At 24.7% G+C, this 21,185-nt stretch overlaps 1 protein-coding gene across 1 annotated transcript; it reads left to right on the top strand.

Annotated features, from left to right (window-relative positions):
- Nucleotides 1–4,887: 4,887 nt before the first annotated feature.
- On the top strand, nucleotides 4,888–20,234 carry LOC112599206. Its single transcript, XM_025346023.1, has 6 exons — nucleotides 4,888–5,018; nucleotides 17,947–18,115; nucleotides 18,185–19,223; nucleotides 19,286–19,824; nucleotides 19,886–20,015; nucleotides 20,108–20,234. Exons 2-6 carry the CDS (start codon nucleotides 17,962–17,964, stop codon nucleotides 20,160–20,162), a joined length of 1,917 nt encoding a protein of 638 aa, XP_025201808.1. The 5' UTR covers nucleotides 4,888–5,018; nucleotides 17,947–17,961; the 3' UTR covers nucleotides 20,163–20,234.
- The last annotated feature ends 951 nt before the right edge of the window (nucleotides 20,235–21,185 follow it).

The following is a 21,185-nucleotide window of genomic DNA, read 5'->3' as shown; positions in this document are numbered from 1 at the left end:
TAATTTATATTTTTCAAATTTAATAAAATTTAATTTTTTATTTGATTCTTTTATATATTTGAGTTAATTTTTTTATATAACCTTAATTCAAAGTTATTATTAGTTGGTACATGTAAGTAAAAATTAATAATATCATTTGGATATTTTAATATGTTATATAATATAATATATTATGTGTAGTTTTCCAAACGGTGGTCCATGGAAAAATTTGAATTAGCCTGTTGATAAGAAACTCATTTTTGAAGATAAATAAATTTTAAACAAAGGTTTCATTTCATTTTTATTTTGTTTTTACTTTCTTTGAATAAATATGTACATTAAATGTTGATATAGTTGAACAGAGTTTGACAAACCTACGACCACAGCACCTTTAAGAAATATTTTGTGTTTTATGGTGAATCCCATATCAATCTATAAATTTAATTATAAACTAAATAAAAGCTAAAATTATCTATTCTGACCTAATTTTAAGAAAGCACTATTAAATTTATATCACTAATATGAATAGGTTATTTTAAAAGAAATTAAATGAGCATCATTGATCTAAACAAAAATTATATTTATTAATTAGACTAAAAGTTCCCAATCCAAAGTCGACAAATTTCAATTCGTGCCGATTGGCATCAATATCGAAATTCCATTCTGGTTGAGTCTTGGCTTGGCAAGACTCAAACTATTGCTAAAATTGTAGGTAGGTACTTACACACTTAATAGGCTTTTCCGCAACTTATCTATGTAAACAAGACTTTTAAAATCTATCATTTTTTTTTAATAAGTATAGAAATAAATCGAATGTTGAAAGTAATTTATGGCTAAAACTATTCATTTTTAATTCTGATATTGAATTTTTCGTAATTTCGTGAGAGGATAATATTTTTAAAAATTGTATGAGTTATTTTTACTTTAAGGTCTTTAACTACCTACTTGTTTTTAAGTTAAATTCAATTAACTTCTTATACAAAAAAAAAAAAAAAATATCTTTTTATTTCTTGTATCTACAGTATGTTTTTCTAATTACTGATATATGCATATTATAGTTATCTATTGACTATTTGTGTTTATGTGCTTATATTATTTATTTATAAAGTAAGTTAATCAGTTAACTTATCTTAAAGTATCTTTTACAAAATTTATGGCCTGCACAACTAAAAAGGTCAAATAACTTTATTTTGGGAAGGAACGCATTCCTTTTCAAGTATAGAGACGAGGAATGGTAAAAAGTTCTTATCTATGGAATATTATAAAAAACGTGAACACAAATTTCTATTCTTCATATTTAAAGAAAAAAAATGAAACACATATTTTTTTTTGATGATAAAGCGGGCAAGTGGGTACCACTCTGCTGTACATTAGGGGGTGGGGTGAACCTCGGACTAGGGTAGGTTAAATTTTAATGCAATGATAGGTATCATTGTATACGAAAAACGATTCTGAACGGAGATCTAGGATATATTATATTTAAATATTGTCATACATTCTATTTTGAAACAAATATTTTATTTTACAATTAGGACGCATTTGCAAAAGTCATGGTTAATCAATTAATTATTAATTTTTATGAATTATACCTGCAAAATAGTTTGCAAATATTCATGGTTTTAACGAATTTTTGTCAATATTTAAACTTCAAATGCTAATAAAAAAAAAATTGTGCCTATGTATTCTTAAAATTTTTTGATCACTATAAGAATAACTTATGAGGAACTTTGTATTAAATTTTCAAGTATTTTGATTGGGCCAAAAAAATGTTATCGACACTTCAAAAAATAATTTTTAGAAAAATTGAAAATTTCAGTTGTCTATAAATAGCTCAAAAAAGTCAAAATATTTTAAAAATTAAATCATGTAAAGAAAATGCCAATCTAAATTACTGGTAAAATTTTCAAGTATCTACGACTTATACTTTTTGAATATTAACAAATATTTAAAATCGTTTGAGGATAAATCGTTATTGTTACGCTATTTCGTAAAAATTTAAAATTCAAACGCACTTAAAATTTTTTCTATAATAATGTTTCGAGTTTTTACTATAGCTACTTTGAAGGAAAACTTAGGGACAACATAGTGTAGTACAAATTTTATGATATTTCAACTTCAAAATTACTTACAAATTTTCGCGTTTTCGGTAGATTTCGTAAATATTGAACTATAAACGTTTATAAAAAAAAAATGTAACTAACGATTTTTATTTTTTTTTAGCTACAATAAGAATAACTCATAAGGAACCTTGTATTAAATTTTCAAAATTTTTTGGTTATCCAACATTTTTTTTATCGACATTACAAAAAAAAATTCTCATAAAAAATCGATAATTTCAGTGGTCTATAAATAATTCAAAAAAAGTCAAAAATTTTGGAAATTAAACTGTATATAGATAACACTAATATAAACATTTGGTAAAAATTTCAAGTATTTACAGTGATTAGTTTTTGAGTTACAACCATATAAAAAAATCAATTTGGTCAAAAACTGGTTTTGCGTAAAAATTTCCGTTATTCCGTCATTTTTTTTTTTTTGTTTTTCTCGATTTTTTTGAAAACTGTTGGAAAATGTTTACATTTTACCTCTATAATGCACCAAGGATATTCACTTTGCCATCGGAAACTACCCCCGAAGTTTGAAATTGAAGCATTATTTCGACTACTTATGCTGTACACAGACACAAAAAACACACATCATTGTAAAATCAATACATTCATCACTCCGTTCAGAATCTAAAATGAAATACATATTTTTTTTTTTATGATAATATTTTCTAGAAATTATTTAGTGTTAATATCACAGTAATTTATTCAGTTATTAATAAATAACTAATATAATATACTACATAGGCAACTTTCATATTATTATAGTAATTAATAATAAAATAATTCTGAGCTTGGATATAGATTCTATAAGTATATATTTAATAGGTAGTTTATAAATTATAACAAATAAACTAAATTAATTTTGTTAAAAATCGGGACTTCTTAAAAATTATCGTTTTTCCATCACTTTTTGTTATAGTGTTTCATTACGCATTTTAGCATTTATTGTATAATTCCATTTGACCAAAAATCGAAAGTTTAAACATTCAAAATTCATTCTAATTTCAATTATCTTTCAGAAAAGGTATTGAACTTGATAAATTGGTTGAATAATTATGGTTGAAAAATTGTGCACAAAAAAAAAAAAAAAAACACTGACAACTGCTTAAATAATAAAAATAATTTGAACAGAAAAGGAAACCCGTTCTTTTTCGCAAGAAATGTAGTACTATACTATAATATCCAACATTTTAACATAAATATATTATTTCAATTAATATAATAGCTTTGCTATAGCCTATAATCATCATTTCTCTTAAAGTAATAAAATTTGAGCACAACGTTTAATATCCTTTAAAAAGAATACGAAGAGAATGCATTATGGTTGATGATTAAGAGGGAAGGGTATTGTGATTTTGGGGGTCAAGACTTATAAAAACAATTTACTTCTTATTTCTAGGTACTAATTGTTACACGAATCCCGAGCAATTTCCACAAGTCTATTTTTGGTAAAGTAAGTCATTTTTTCCCGATACATATAAGAATTTTAAAAGTTTGATAAACTCAGCATCCAAGTATTTGGTTGTTTATGAAGCACTTTAGAACTCACTAGCAGTTGTTAAATTGTTAAATATCCAAACTAGTATTGTTTTTGCAAAAAATAACAGAATAATAATAAATATGAACAAATGCTTACAAATATGTGTTTAACGATAACAAAAGAATTTTAAGATACATAATTTTGTTTTACAAAATGTAGAATTTTTATGTCAAATGTCTAACCATTATTTTATTATAATTATTTGTAATTATATTTTATTTAAAAAATCTTTTAGCTAATATATTTATTTTAAATTACATTTTTGCTTAATTTATTTTAAACTTTTTCAAGTATTTATTATTTGTGTCAAATAGATTATTATGTAATTTGATTAATGTTACTTAATATAGTACTGTAATTGCAACGTGTTTCATGTAAAATATTGTGATTATTATACGTAATACTTCTTTTAAACATAACTAAATATTATTTTAAATAGGTAGTACTTTTTATTGTTTCAAATAGATACAATCAAACATAGGTATCTATAATAAATACATTGTGTTTATTCTTTTACAATTAACACAGAATATTTTAGTTCAGTTACCTTGGATTGATATGAAGTTTTCGGTGAGATATACTCGTAGAGAATATAGAAGTATAATTTTTGAGATGATTTTAAAACTTTTAATTCTTTTAGTATGCGTAATACAACTTACATTTTTCTAAATTTAGTTTTCAATACCAAGTTCGGATAAATCGAATTTTTAAAATTTTTTTAACCTCTTAACTGTGACTCTAAAACCAAAATTAACTGAACGACATTGAGCTAATGTTTTAATTTAAATCATTGAATTTTCCAACAATTATTCTATAACTTTACAAATTTTTGTACCTTTTTACGTTTTTTATTTCACTCAATGAACGTGTTCTTTTTTATTATTTTATCTTATTATCATGTATTAATATCTATAGAACTCGAATAGAGATATACACTCAGACTGGTTAATTTAGACGTGTCTTAGATCCATGAATATTTCAAGATCGAAGATTGTATTCAAGTGAATAATCATTATGATTATGAACGATTAAACTTATTGACTTTTATTTTCTGTGATTATTACATAGAAAAAAAATACCCTCAGGCTGAGGATGTCGCGAAAGTGTTAAAAACCAGTCTATGGAATGGCTATTGGCTGTGCAAGGTATATTTTTACTGTTACACTGACGACAGACCGCCTGCAGCTGTTTACTGCGTCTGCGGGACTTGAGTACCTGCTGAGTGTATACCATTTTCTATTTAGTATTTAGTCTGTTCTGTTCAGTCGTGTGCGCACGTTTGTTATTGTTGGGTGTTTATTACAGTATAATGTATAATAATTGCGACCTGCGTAGTATTTTGCTGTTTTCATTTACATTTATAAACGTTTGTCATTAAATGGAATAATACAGTAAGTCGATTTTGTTGTTATTTAAAAACAATTTGATTTTAATTGAATTTTCATGACACAATAAACCTATTTTACATTTTCCTTTAAAATTTAACTAAGGTTTAAGATATTTATGTGGCTATATAGGTATATTATATTTTTTATGTTTGGTATGAAAATAAGTTGCGAGATACATTTATTTTCTAACATTTATTTTTATATTATTATAATCAAAATACATTATTGGTTATTATAATCGGTAGTTCGAAATTTCTCGGAATTCGTATACTGTATCTTTAATATTTATTCTATAAATATTTTCCTGTATGTATTTATGTATTTTTCTTCATAAATCAGAAGTGCTCCAAACATTTTCAAGTAGTACTTTGAAATGTTTAAACATTATGAGTTTTAAATAATTAAAAAAAAAAAAAGTAAATATTTTAAGCCGTAAAAATTATAAAAGAATGTTGTATAAAAATTTCAAATAAACGTAATTTTAACAAATCTCCGCTTAGAATTATTTTAAATGTGAAAATTAAATATTATCATAATTATGTAAAATGGGCGAGACGAGTGTTCATACGCATATATATCTTTCAAAATTTTCGCCCTGATTTTTCATTTATTATTTACATGAGTATACGAGTATGACGTAGATATTGTGCTTGCATCAATAAACAGTACTCATTAGTCATAAACTAATCGTTAGATGATAATACATTAAGATTACCTTAGTAAGGTAGGTATGTTTAGTATCTACCTACATTTTGAATTATAGCTAGTACCTCTTTAAAACATGTAATATAAACATAAATTTTACTGAAACATATGAATTTTTTAGATTTTGATCGGGGTGAGAAATATTTTTTTTATTAGTCGAAAATTTTTTTTTAATATGTCTGAACTTATTAAAATGACTATTGAATTTTTTTCATTAAATAATTTTATTAATTTGTGTGTTTTTATTTTCTACATCTGATTTGTAAAATTTTTAGCGAGAATCAAGAAATTAATGTAACGTTCAAACTATATATATACGTAGTTTTAGTTTCAATTAAAAGTTAAAAAATTGCTTTATGAGAATAGAGGAAAATAAAAAATATTGCTTGATAAAAAAAAATTCCTTTTGGGAGAAGTGTAAACTCAAATACAAAATAAGTGTTCACTAGAAATAGTTCGCAGTTAAATCATTAAGTGATTAATATAAATATTAGTATATTAATAAATTAAATTAATAAACATAAAATTAAATGCATTACTTTCTGTGTAGTATATACAAGTTTATAACTTACTAATGTATTACAACATAATCTTAACTAAAAATTTTCTATTTTTAAGTGGGCCACCTATTATTTTTAAAAATCTTACGGCCTTTTATTCGTAATAAAAGTGTAATCAAAATATGGTAATATATATTATTATGCTGAAAATGTGTTTGAAAATCTCAAATATAGACAAATTAGGCTGGGAGTTAAAGACCCCTGATCTAAAATATCTAAACTCATCTTTATTACTTTATTGAGCAATTACCTATTAGGTAATTTTAAGTACCTATCTATTTTGTTGAATACAGTAGGTAGGTACTCTTTAATTTTTTTTAAATTAGAAAAAAAGTGTTTTTATGCAATACAAAAACAAACATATTATAATTTAAGCTTACAACTACATCTCTAAACTTGAATAAGTCGAAAATTGTATAATTTTTTGTAAAGAAATACATTTTTGGACGTTAAAAATAATATGAGTAATTTAAGTTTCTTTTAAATTTGTATTGGAACTTTTATTATAGGTGTATTTTTTCGTTAAGAAATAACTCACATTTGGCCAAAAAATCACGTTTCGATCATAATATTTTCATCATCTATTAACTAAGCAAGTGACCGGTTAGGTGCGGTGATCGATGATCTAATCGTGACCTATTAAATATTTTATTCATATCCATTGACCATTCTCCAACAGGTATATTATATTTAATAGTAGTTGAAGTGCTGCTTATACGTTATTATTATATAAAATCAGCTAGTACTCTCCGTGACCGTGAACCGTGGTTCTATCACAATATGAATTAGTTGTATTCATGTATATTTTTTTGAGGTCTACAGTTCTGTTACTGACTATTGTCACACATCAAAGTCAGAGATATTATATGAACTAGGTATTTACAATAAAACCAATGGGTCTGTATAAAATTATTTGGATTTCTATTTTTTTTTTTTTTTTTGAATTATATTCTGGCAGTCCGATATTATTATTGTTGTTGTTATAATCATAAAATATAAATGTATAATAGGATAATGCCCATCAATATATTTTCCGTATCTTATACAGTTATACAAGTATACAACCATTCTGTAAAAATAAAAAATATTAACTTTAATGTTTCAATGTTTATTATTGTATATAACTACAAAAGAGTTGAATATTATTGTACTATATTTATTTATTTTTTTAATTATGATAATCGATTATACACTTATTCACATAACTTAGATAATTTAAAATTATAGATATACTGTTTTTTTTACTAAATTATTTAAAAAGATTTAGATAAATTTTTCTATACTATAATATATACTTAACTGTATTTAAAAAAAATGAATGTTAGACATTTTTTATTTTTTAATGAAATATATCCAAAAAACAGTTAGCTGAAACAAAAATTGTAATGCTATTTGCAAGACTAATTATACCGTACGCCCATACCTTTTCTATTTATATAATTAATGCATATCGAAAAAATATGTATTCATGTTTTTTTTAAGATCGCTTAAAATTTTAATAACATATTATGATATTATAATATAGTAAACAAAGTTCCGCTAATGAATAGTTTTGTCCTATCAGTATATTAACAAATAATATTTTAATTTAAACGTACATTATAGTACCTGTATATACAGTCGTATTAAAAAAAAATATGTATTTTATGGGTAACAGTTTAATTAATATGGTTATAAAAAAATCTGGAATATTGCTGAAATATATTCAAGGCGAACAACAATCCCACTGTCTATCTATATAGGCCTGTAGGCTTGCTTTATTTTTGTATATAAATGGGTGTGGATGCAGAACACTTATATCATGTGAGTGAAATATGAACACATATATTAATAGTGCTAAGTATGTTTATAGACTATTACAATATACTGACTAAAATATAGTATAATTCCAGAATATGAGTTATTGATAATTATTGAATTAATGAAGGGTTTTAAGAAAAACTTAATGAGTAAGCAAGCATTTGGGAAATTTTCATGTACCAGATTTTATAAAAATAGATAAAAAAAAATAAAATCACATCAACATAACACCTACAATAAATTTATATTTTAATGTTTTATCTTTACTCAACGCGAAGTTCTTAGAAATTGTTTGACGTGTGCTATTATTAAAATATATACTACGTTTATTTATTATGTTCGTACTTAAATAACATGCTTACTCAATAATAATTTAATAGATACATCATATTAATTACGTAAAATAAATAGAAAAACAATTATTGCCTCACAAATAATTTGTCAATAAATTACATAAAATGTATTTAAGATCTAAATCCAAACATAAGCAATTGAGATTAAGATTCACGTGTACAAGGGTCGAGAGTTTGACTTATGTTGACGACACGATTTAATTTTATAAAGACGATTTTTGTTGAAAAAAAAATACAATAACACTTTATTCCATCATAATTCAGTAAAACTTAAGTCCAGTATTATGTACACTGAATTGAAATTTGAAACTTGAAAGCATATTCAAATCTAAACTAAAGTTAACTCATCTATAAAACTGTTGATCACACTGAAAATATTTTAGATCCACAAACTGAAACCCATATTTATAATATAAAATGCTTATAGCATATTGTAAAACATTGTTCAATTCGGGTCAATGAAGCTTCTTTATTGCTTGAAAGAAAATTGCTAGAGGAATGGTGGAAATCTATACAGCCATTAAACGATTTAATGTTTAATGAGGTTTTAAACAACACAAAAGCAACCTTTTGTAAGTAATTAATACAATAATAATTTTCATGTTCAATAACTTTTTTTTTTTTAATAATAATAATGTTTTTATAAAAACCTTTTTAATACATTTTCATAAGTATTATATATAACATACGTTTTATATAAATTAATGATAAATAAAGTTTACTTAAAGGATTCTTTTTAAAAATATTTAGATTTTTTATTTTTAACCACCAAATTACTAATTACATCAAATTTTCTATTAAATGCCATCCTTTAAGTTGAAAACCGAGACTTTTTTTTACTGGTCCTATAAGTAACGTCAGACATAAAAGAAAACATTATTATTAGTATATGTAATAATGTTTTCTATGTATATAATATTATATACCTATTTTTTATAGCAATACAAATTTAATATTTAAGTTTCTTATAGGTATAACGAAGATATTTTAAAATTATATCAAAAAAAAAAACTATATAATTGTCCTCTATAAAATATTTTAGTAAACTTTTTTTCTAGTTTTAAAATGTTATATTTATTATAATGATAAATTGTACACATTAATATACATTTTGTATTAAAAATGTATAACTATATATTCTGCACACCGATTATAAATAAACGAATCACCACATTTACAAAGATTATATTACGCATTAAATAAATAACTAAAAATTATTATTTTATTTGGCAAGTAACCTAGTAAGAAAACTATATTAATGAATAATAACATTATTCAAAGTACTTATTTGATTTCGAAAAAAATACTATGTGTGATTCATTATTTTAGTATGAAAAATCATGATTACCAATACATTGATAATATAATAATAATATGAAAGATAATTTCTCTTAACTATTTATTTTTTATTCAATTTTCGTTTTTATTTATTATTTAAAGAACTTGAACTTTAAAATTTAGTTGTTATTTGCTATATTTTATAATCATAATTTTGTAGATTTTCGCTTTTTCAATGGCAAACAATATTTTTTAGAAATTGTTGAAATAATTACTTATTAATACATTTAGTACAGAACCAATAATTAACTACTTTTACAAACATAGTGGTTAACCTAGAGCTATTACTCTACGATTTCTTAGGATTCGCTCCACAGTTCCACCTATTTGAATTTTAAATACTTTTAATATTTCTGTTTAAAAATTGACGATATGATTGACTGCTTAATAAGATTAGAGTTATATTAAATTTAAAAAAATAATTTGAAATAAAAATTTGTTTTAAAAGTATTGTAATTTAAAAAAAAGTAATAATCTACAAATGAAATAACAATATAAAATATAGTTAGTTAAACATAATATTATTATTTATGGCTTGCTAAGACCTACCTATATGTAACACTAAATCAATAATCAAAAGAATTATTGATTATTCAAAATAAGTATTAACTGTATAACATTATTTTTACTTTCCTCTAGCTATAATTATTTTTATTTAGATATAATAATCAATAATGGTGTATGATAATGTCAGTTTAATAAACAATGTAAATAAATATTACGTCAATGCAAATATACACCGTTATATATATTCACCTTAAAAACTAAAAAAGTATGCTACTTGGCACTTGGTATATTGCAATGGATTGTAGATTTATAAATACATAATAATTACTATATAATAGTGTAATATTATATTATTTAAAACTTAAATTTTTAAATATTATTATGATCAAACTCTTGGCATTTAGATTTAAGTATTCAAACGATTATCGACATAACGGAAAAATAAAATATTAAAATGTTTAAAATTAATTTTTTTTTTTTTTTGATTTAGTTCTTTATAGGCGCTATAGACATTTTATAAAGATATTTTTACTAAACTCGAGTTTACGACGTCCGTCATCTGCGCATCAGAAAGATGTCGTATGCCCTAAGGGTTAAACGAACATTAACCGTATGTTGAGTAGTCATTTGCAGTCTTGCAGATATAACACTATTATATAACTATTGTACGTAAAAAACTCAAACAGAACGTTTTTAAAGAATACAATTTTTCACCACTAACTATTAAGTGTTCCTTATGTCGTTTTAAAACATATGCTATTCCAATACCTAAACGATAATAATTCGATGTAGATACCAAAAATTAGACACTATAAATAATATTGAATATGTTTCAACCCAACGTTTCTCGAACTGTGGCACCCGACCCCCCATTAATTAGTTAGTCCTGAGTCAACTTTTGATAGGTCACGAGAATTTCTTCAAAACAATACAAACTATAAGGTATTATGACGAATATTACTCAGAAGGCCAGAAACCATCATACTAGAGAGCCTGTCATCATGTTTGTTCGTACAATAGATATTGTCATTTGTCAGTACTCGCCACTCGGTATGACAGTATATTTTGTTATCACAAGATTATCCCGATTCAATTGTCAATAAAAGTAAATAATTATTTATTTAATTATATTTATTATTTACAACAAATAAAGCAAGACATATTTTGTACCCGAAACTATTTCACTTCAATAAATATTTTGCACTTTGCATAAATTGCCAGTTTGGATAAGTTTAAAGTTGTTTTAAATTATAATTATTATTTTAGAGGTTGAACTAGTCGATCATATTTATACAAATTACAAAGTCAATTGAATAACAATAAATAACTGTTTTAAAAATGAAGATTAGGCAGTTAATAATATATAATAAAACACAAAAAACAATACAACAGGCTAGTTAGTTATTAAATATATTTGCATAGTATAATAAAAAATTAAAATCTAAAAGATATAGTTAAACCGGGACGGTGAGAGAAGAAAATAATAGATAAAAACTTGAATACTTTTCACACGTTAATTAGAGGTAGGTTACTAGAACAAGAAGGTATAGTATGATATAGTTTCAAGTATGAACAACAAAACATATAGGTCATCTGGTCATATCATATATAAAGTATTCGTGGAATATCTATTCATGGCTCACGTAAAATAATTGACCAGGAATGATGAAGTTGGTTCCTAATTACTTATATATTTTATATTTTTTTGTAATTTTGTTTGGAAAATGGCCCTAAATATACCTTTGCACTCGCCTCACATGACTTAACTTAAAATAAACTTATGTATTATCATTGTTTTAATTTTTTATTTTAAAACAGTATGGAACCATCACAACTAACAAAATTCGAACAGAACATTTATTGCATAATATTCGTAAAAGAGTTTAGATATCTTTATAATATTAAGAGTAATTCATAATGAATACATTTCATCGACTGAAAAAAATAAATATCAATTAGTTGTATAGTTGTAAGCAACATTTTCTAAAATATATTCATGATAACATAATGTAAAGACTATAATCAAAATCAAAAATTTATTTTGATAAAATAATGAAAGAATTAGATATTAAAAATAAAACAATTTTTAATAGAATACCACTTTACACGTTTTGTGATAGCTGTTTTATAATGACAGCTTTTAATAAAAAAAATTAATAAATCGAGTATCTCAAAATAATTTAATCTATACTATAATCGGTAAATTTTAAACAAAATATATTGACTAAATACTTGTCTAGATGTACATATTTCAGTGTAGATTCACAGTAAAAACCAATTATAGTATTAATAAAATACGTAATGAAATGTTTAATAAAATTATAAATAAATTATAGTGATCGACTGTTTTTAGAAACAAAATTAAAGGTATGCGGTCGAGGGCCCAGTATAATATTCTATGACAATGTGATTAACTAGATAACCAATAAAGTAATAATACTAATAAACAGTAGAATAACTTCTCCTGTTTTATTAAATTTTACTATACTTATGTTTATAGTTTATTATCTAAATAAAATTAACAATAATAAAATTCTTAAAGTTCACGTCAAGTTTCAACCATATATACCATTACTTAAAGTGTTTCGCTTTGGTATATACCCTATATGTAGGTACCCCGTGTTTCATGAATTTAGTTTTATAATACAGATATTCACTAATGGTAGTCCAATTCTCATTTATTCTTGTGGATAGGTTACGAGCCTTTATTTTTGGATTAGGTATCTGTTTGTATTTTATATACCTTACAGTATACTCGTGCTGAAATTGACTTGGATATATTAAATGTATCACGCACATCTATAACTGTGAAACTTTATGCCAAGGTCATAATTATGGAGAAATTTAGTGATGTAAATATGTATATTATTTTAATTACAATCAATAACATCTAAAAGTTTTAAGCGATTTTACTTTTTTAAATGGTACCTATACCTATACGTATAGGTACGTATATAGTTAAAATATTATGGATTTTCGGTTGTTTTCTTAAATTTTATTTTTGTTTTCCATTAAAAATAAATAAATTATAATTTATAAGTTATAAGTATGATAAAAAAAATTTTAGCAGTTAACATGATATTAATACACTATGGTGTTTCAAGGTATATATTAATATTAATTAAAAACAATTAAAAAATAACTTGAATGATCCAGAACAATAAAATATACTAAATAGTAGGCATCTGGGCACAATATTAGTTGCGACCAGTGATCACGATAGATAGCACAAACTATAAATATCTACAACTAGTACAACTAATAAATTAGTGTCATGAAATAAAGGCTGAAGGATTAAGTAAATGTAAGGATTAAGATCAGCTGCAGTTCGGTAGCATAATGTAGCCATATAAGTAATCAATATTCAAAATTCAAACAAATAAATTCTGTTAATTATTTATTCTTGTGTAATTTGATTGGTTTATTTGTATTTTAAATAAAATTTTTAATATTTTGCTACGTACCTATAATATTATGTAAATATTGAAGTGTGCGGAATTATTCTGCTGAATGGGCTTCTCCCGCGGGTCACGTATAAAGCCTTTTCATAATGATATAAGTAATAAGTATATAACAAAAACCGGTTGTAGTAGTTTTCTAAGTTTACCACTTATAACAGTACTTGTTCTGGTCAAACGGCACTGTAGGTACCTATAATACTACCTATAGGTGTGGTGCCCGGTGTTTATTCCCAAGCAAAGAACACGCAGTTAACCGACCGTGTCCATTCAACATTATTCAAAACGCATTTTATTAAAAATTAATTACAGTTCTTCATAACTTTATAAGTACTTTTTGTATAATATAGTTAGTAATGCATAATATATTAATCTATATTATGAATTAATGTATATAATCGAAATTAAACTGATTTTTATTTAACTATTACATGTATTAAAATAAATGGTTAATAATGCCGCAATCGATTTGGTTAGGTATACATGTTCGATCTATTTAGGTATATATATATATATATATATATTATTAATACATTGCATTTACATATATTTATATAATTATGCTTAGACTTTTATTAAAATGATACCTATTATGAATAGATTATCTATAAAATAAAATTATTTTTATTAGACAATCAGGAGCTTTACACAATATTGTTCATAGTTATGTTTTAAATTTGACGAAAACTTATCAAAAACAAATGTTATAGCCGTTGTATGTACTACTATTAAGTATATAATTTATAAACAGTCAAAATAAAACATTAGGTTTAGGTTAAGCTATTCTGCTATAATATTCTACTAACTGTAAAGGTATATTGTTATATTATATCTGTATGTCTAATATTTTTATAGATGTTCAACATAACGGAAGTACCACTGACATTAGTAACGAAATGGCTTGTTAGTTGTTTGTCTGCGTTGTCTATAACCTGTAGGTTTTATTATTATTATTATTATTTTTTTTTTTTTTTGTCGCCCCCTATCCGGTCACCTGTGCGTACATAAGGTGCACCTATGAATCGATTTGTATTATATGAAACAACTTCTTTCAGTTCTTTGCAGTGGGCGGTCAAGTATAACGACATACCACATTAACTCGTGTTAGAAATAATGCTTGTACGTTATAAACTTGTAACGATTCGTCGTTTCATCATAGATCTTTGTAGTTTTTCTCAATACTCAATAAACGTCATAATGTAAGCAATTATTGTATTAACAATAATGACGATTAACGATAATAATATCATAATACGATGGAAATGTTGCCAGGTCATTGAATTTAATGTTAACGAGTGTATATTATGCAAGTTTATTTTATTATTTTGAATTCATTTTCCTCACGAGAGTCATATAGTAGTAATTCAGTATACGTATGTTATAAAGATACTATCACATAATTTCCATTTAATGCTTTAAAGTTAAATTAATATTATGAGTAGTATACAGAGCGTGTAGGCACACTAATAAATATATGCCATACATCTACGTTATAATTTTTTAATGATTTTACCATGAAAATCAAATAGTTTTTTCACTACCGAGTTACTGTAGCCTAACGTACCTGCTATGGTGCCAATTATGTGTAAAAATGCATAAATAAATGTTATACTTGATTCAGCGCAGACAGTGGCTTACAAAAATATATATTTGGCAAACTTTCAAACTGGCAAATAGAAACAACGTTTACCATTATAAATTTACCTATTGTGTGGCTATAAAGCAAGTAAATACATTTAAGTAGGCATAAAAAAAGTAATTTTATCGATATTTATTACTTAACTTTCATCATTTATGAATAATTAAACATTTTTTTTATTGATTTATAGACTTATTACTATCATTCTACTATTAAAACATGAACACTTAAAATTAAAATCCATAAATTTAAATTATATTGGGAATTACATATAAAAATATTTAAATCTTTATAACATGAATACTAAATACATATATCTATAGGCATTTAAAAATAATGATTAATTGATAAATATGTTATAAGTATAATATGCATTAGGTACATTGAATTAAAGATTCATACTTTGTAAGTACTTTTGTTGTATCTAATACCTATTAACACTTTTTTAACTATTTCGTTCTACACATACACAGTAGTACAGTACACACATGGAAACATTATGAGATAATCGTGTTATATATTTATTTTTTTTTATGGTTTTACTTTGATATTTAAAGTAAATAACTGAAAGTCAAATGTAAATTATACGCTTAACCTTTTTAAATCTTGTGTTGTGTTTTATAATTTAGCTGTTACTCAAACCTATTTAACGAATATTATTTACATTTATTAATATTATTTGTTGTATTGAATTTTAAAATATTTAAAACTCAACTGTACAAAATTCAATTAAATCGATTTGGTTATATTTTTTTAAACATATTCAAAATAAAAATGTAATTTAATATAATACTAGAAAATTATATTTTTATATTTTAAGATAATGTATACAAATATAATTGTTTATAAGGTACTTAATTGATACCTAGTTATAATTTAAACATACTATATATTTAACCTTATAGGCGTGTCTATTACTTTTACGCAGAGGGTGCAACCAGGCACTAATCTAGATAGGCTAAGAAGCTTTAGCCTCTCTTTTTGAAACATTTTTATTTTTCTTAAATCCGTTATAATTTTTATCTTAAAACTAATATTAACTAAAAAAAAATAGTTAAATAATAAATATAATATTATTAAAAAAATTAAACATGTTAGTTTGTTTACAAAATAATTAAAGTTCTAGGTGCCGTTGTATATTGTTGAAATGTAATCACGATATAAGAAGGCAAACACAATATACCTTGTGACTTTCCCAAAAGTTAGTTTAATACAATTACTATTTTCAGACTAATGCAGACTTTGCTGCAATCGCCTATCAAATAATAACTATTAGGTATTCCTTGAGTATATCCAACAACTTATCAAGTATATAATATTTAATTACCACTCATCACTTTCTGATAAGGCAGTGACCGTCAACGCAATACTTAGTTATAACGAGTATAGTTTCAAATTTTATTAATATTATTATAGTTTATGTGATGGCTATGACGACTGTTTATATAATCGATAAACCTGTAAAGGGTGTCACCAGAAATCGCAGGGTGTGCAGGTGCATACCTTGCACCACCTGTGGACAGCTTATGTTTGACGTAATTCATACCCACTATATAGTTTATACCTATCAATAACTACCTACATATATTTTAGTATATATGTAAATATGTAATAAGTACCTAATTGACAATTTTCAACTTAATACTGTCATTAATAATTTTAAATTTTTCCTACTATGAAATGGTAACATATGTATGTTTTATTCTTCGTGTTAAAAAAATATATATCAATTCGTTTTATGAAATAAGAATTCATACAACATAATTAGGTGATAAGAAAAATTTAATATTTATTTCTTATACTTTAGAAAAACTGTAACTTATATTAAATATTTATTTATAAAATATGTAAATAATAACATGTTAAAAATTAAACCTACTTTACAACAGTCAACTATAAATTTGATATTATTTATTTTAATCTCACTATTCACCAACAAATTGTATTATGGAAATTGAACTGTGGAAAAATAGATAAAAACACAATTAGAATACATAGATACATTAAAAAGCATTAAAAATTATATTAACAGAATTTATTATTATATTATTATTTAAATATTAAGTCTAAAATACTAAAATAATATTCTCGAGTTATTTTTAAAGTTTAAAATATTAATTTAAGTATTCAATTCATATAACAATAAATACTAACAGTTATAATAAGCTATTAATTAGTACTTATAAAGTTATAGACAAAAATAATATGATCATGAAACCTTTCGGTTTGAACTTTTGCTATAGAAAGTAAAAGAAATGTATTAATATTATTAATTACTAAATAAACGCATTCCATTTTAAACGGAAATTCTATACATTTTCCTATAAAATTTCTCTTAGTAATAAACCAAGAATATAAAATATTTCAATAGAGCAATATAAAACAGGTTTAAATCTCATTTTTTCAAATAATGTTAATAAACTTAATGTATTTACGAGTTTACTGGTATTATAATTGTATTTCACTTTGTATATTATTGTGAAATGTTCACGACATGATCTTGTTAGGTACTTTTTATGAATAATACGTAATATATATATATATATTAATGACTCACAATATAACTTTCAGCTGATATATACAAACATGAGACTTTTCAAAAGGCGTTGTTCTGATCCGAGTCCTCAACTCGTTAGTTTGTCACCTATTGAACAGGACCACAGAGATGTATCTCCTGGATATACAACTCCAAAAGGATGCACCACACCTGACAATGGCTCACCAAAACCTCAAAAAAAAAGTAAATTTTTCAAAACATTTATTTAATAATTATTTATAATTTAATTATGTACAACGTATTTTATGTTAGGTTTAGCAACCTGGGGTAAAAAAGTTGGGAAAAAATGGGATCAGTTAAAAAGAAGTGATTCTTCAGAAATACTTCAAGTTTCTCCTAATCGTAGGAGACAATGGTCACCTATATCAACAAAAAATATTAATAATCAAGATATTGAATTCCATCAAAATTATATTGATAAATTACATAATAACCAAAATAAACGTTTATCAAGAATAGAAAGTATTAGAAGTATTGAAGAACCAAGGACTTTAGAAGAGAAAGATCAAAATTGGCTAAAAGAAAAATGTCAGAAAGGTCTTGAGGATTTATACGCCATGGAAAACCCTTCAAAAATAAAAATAACTCCTCCCAAAATAATGTCTATTAAAAAAACGTCATTATCTGTTAACATTGATGAGAATCCTCTCGAAGAACAGTGCATTTTAGAATATCTTATTTCTAATAAAAATATATTAGGATTACAGAATAGTATTGATGATCTTAAGACTCTTAGTTATGAAGACCTACTTAATGTGTTCAATCAAGCTACAAATCGAGTAAATCAAAATTCTTATATTAAAAACCGAAGAAGAAGACATACAAGTTTTGGTGAAACATTTATGATAAATAAAATTGACGAAAAAAATCGTGTGGTAATAAAAGCTGATGAAAGTGGTTATGAGAGTGATTCTACTAGAAATGGCGGTGATTCACCAAGAGGATCAATTAAATCTCAATCTTCAGTTGATAATGACGAATTTTCTAGAAAAAATATTCGGATGGGATTACGAAGAGGCGATGTTAAAGAACTTCAAGTTGGATCAAACGTGGAGGTTTTATCATTAGTGTGTAACGAATGTAAAAAACCGGAACAAAATATGAGTCTTTATCAAAGGTTTTTATTAAAAAAAAATAGCTGTGCAAGCCCAAGTGATCGACATACTGAAATAAAAACCATACGGTTTAACAAACGCCTAGGTGAAGATGTTGGAGTTAACATGGAGTGTCGAGACTCTTCTTCGAGAACTCGTACATTATATATTACGGCTTTATCCGGTCCAGCAGCTAGGTAAGATACAATACTTTAATATTGCTTTAAAAAAAATAATGTGTTATTTCGCTTTTTTTCAGGGATGGTAAATTATGTATTCAAGATGAAATAATGAAAATCAATGGTACCAGAGTAAAGGGCTTAAGGCGGCAAGATGTGGAATCGATACTACGTTCATCCAAGTATAGCGTAGAATTCGTTGTTTCTAGATCTAAATGCCAACCAACTTCTAATACAGAACAAGTTTTATTGATTCAAAAACCCCCAACTGTTCCTAAATACCCAGCAAAGTTAGAAGAAGTACACGAGCCCCTTTATTCTAGACAATCGTCTTTGCCAGAAATTAAGTTAGAGGAAAAACCTAAAATGACTGGAATGCGAAAATTTTCAGTTCATTTAGATCAAACTCGACCCAAACATACCCAAATACCCCGGTTGCCAAGACCTAGATCATTATCTATATCTTTAAAAACGGTTGTTTTTCACAAAGGACCAGGATATAAGTCTTTAGGTTTCAGTATCGTTGGTGGAATTGACTCTCCTAAAGGAAGCATGGGGATTTTTGTTAAAACTATTTTTCCTACTGGTCAAGCAGCGGAATCACAGCTCTTAAAAGAAGGTATGTTAAAACTAAATAAATCTTTTTTATCTGTTATATAATTATTATTCAAACGTAACAGGTGATGAAATTATCAGCGTAAATGGCAAAAGTATGGATGGCTTCAAACATTCTCAAGCCATTGCACTATTCAAAGAAGTCAAATGTGGTCAGATTGTTATTCAAGTTGGACGAAGAGATCTCATCAAAAGGTAAATTATAGAATTTTTACCTATCTAATTTTATGTTATAATATCTATTAATTAAGTAAATTGAGTAATTTTTTATTTTTTTTTTTTTTCAGGAACAGTAAATCTAAATCTTGCGATGAATTAGACAAAGTTGTTAGAGTCCGTTGAATAGATTAAATATTATTTATTAAAATTACATTCTGTGATATGATAGAAAAAAATAAATGTTCATAAAATTAATGACAACTAATATATATTATTTGTTAATAATAACTATTTATGTAAAATAATTTTGAATTTCTTTTTTAAGAAAGAAAACCTATTGAGGTTACAGTGGGCACATAAAACTGTGTAAAATTAGTCTCCTTTCTTTATTATCATACATTGGAGAAATTTTAATTTGTAGAGCTCAGTTTGTAAGCAATTTTAAGATATTTTTGAAATTAGTAAATGTCATTGATTTGAAATTACAAATAAAACGAATTATGCGGGTGAAAATATAGAGATTTACTCACTCTATACTATCTTTTTTAATATGTACAAATAATATTGGACTACCAACTAAAAAATATTATAATTACTTACAAACTAAGCTTTACATTTTACAAATTTATTGGTGTGAATTTGAATAAAACGTGGGAGTCTATTCTAAAGTTAATTTTGGCTAAGGTTTCGAATTTATAAGCTCTTAAATTCTAAAAATCAACTCACAATTGAAGATCTACAACTTCCAAATTTTTTGAAGTAATTTGTACAAAGTAATGGTGCCACATTATATCAAAGCAGTATACTCTTAACTTTATCCTATAAATATATACTTACGGCTTTTTATACTAGCTATAATTTATAAATTATTATTTATCATTGAGGTTTTTACTAAAATAATATTTAAATTAAATCAAAAACACAAGAAATAAAGTCACCAATTTTGAATTGGTTTATACTATTAAGTATAAAGTAACCCAAATCTGTAAAATCTAATTGGGTGTTGAAAATAAGTAAATAATAAAATATAGTCTATATACCTCTAAATAGTAAATATTATTAAGAGACAAACTGTTTTTATACCTAGAACTAAAATCTAATGGTATTTTTGTGAATATTCAATTTTATTTAACATTCTATTTTTGATGTTTACTATAATTATTCAATCATAAACATTTCAAAACAATGTATAAAATTTAAATATGA

Source organism: Melanaphis sacchari, unplaced genomic scaffold (genome assembly GCF_002803265.2).
Source record: "Melanaphis sacchari strain LSU unplaced genomic scaffold, SCAv2.0 Contig0_pilon_pilon, whole genome shotgun sequence".
NCBI classification, from domain to species: domain Eukaryota; kingdom Metazoa; phylum Arthropoda; class Insecta; order Hemiptera; family Aphididae; genus Melanaphis; species Melanaphis sacchari.
Note: the sequence above shows the minus strand (reverse complement) of the source record. Positions and strands in the feature narration are given on the sequence as shown.

Excerpts from the sequence above, each read along its gene's own strand:
- LOC112599206 (XM_025346023.1), top strand. The coding sequence starts at position 17,962 with ATGAGACTTTTCAAAAGGCGTTGTTCTGATCCGAGTCCTCAACTCGTT. Across the intron at positions 18,116-18,184 it reads ACCAAAACCTCAAAAAAAAA|GTTTAGCAACCTGGGGTAAA; the intron begins GTAAATTTTTCA and ends ATTTTATGTTAG. Across the intron at positions 19,224-19,285 it reads TTATCCGGTCCAGCAGCTAG|GGATGGTAAATTATGTATTC; the intron begins GTAAGATACAAT and ends GCTTTTTTTCAG.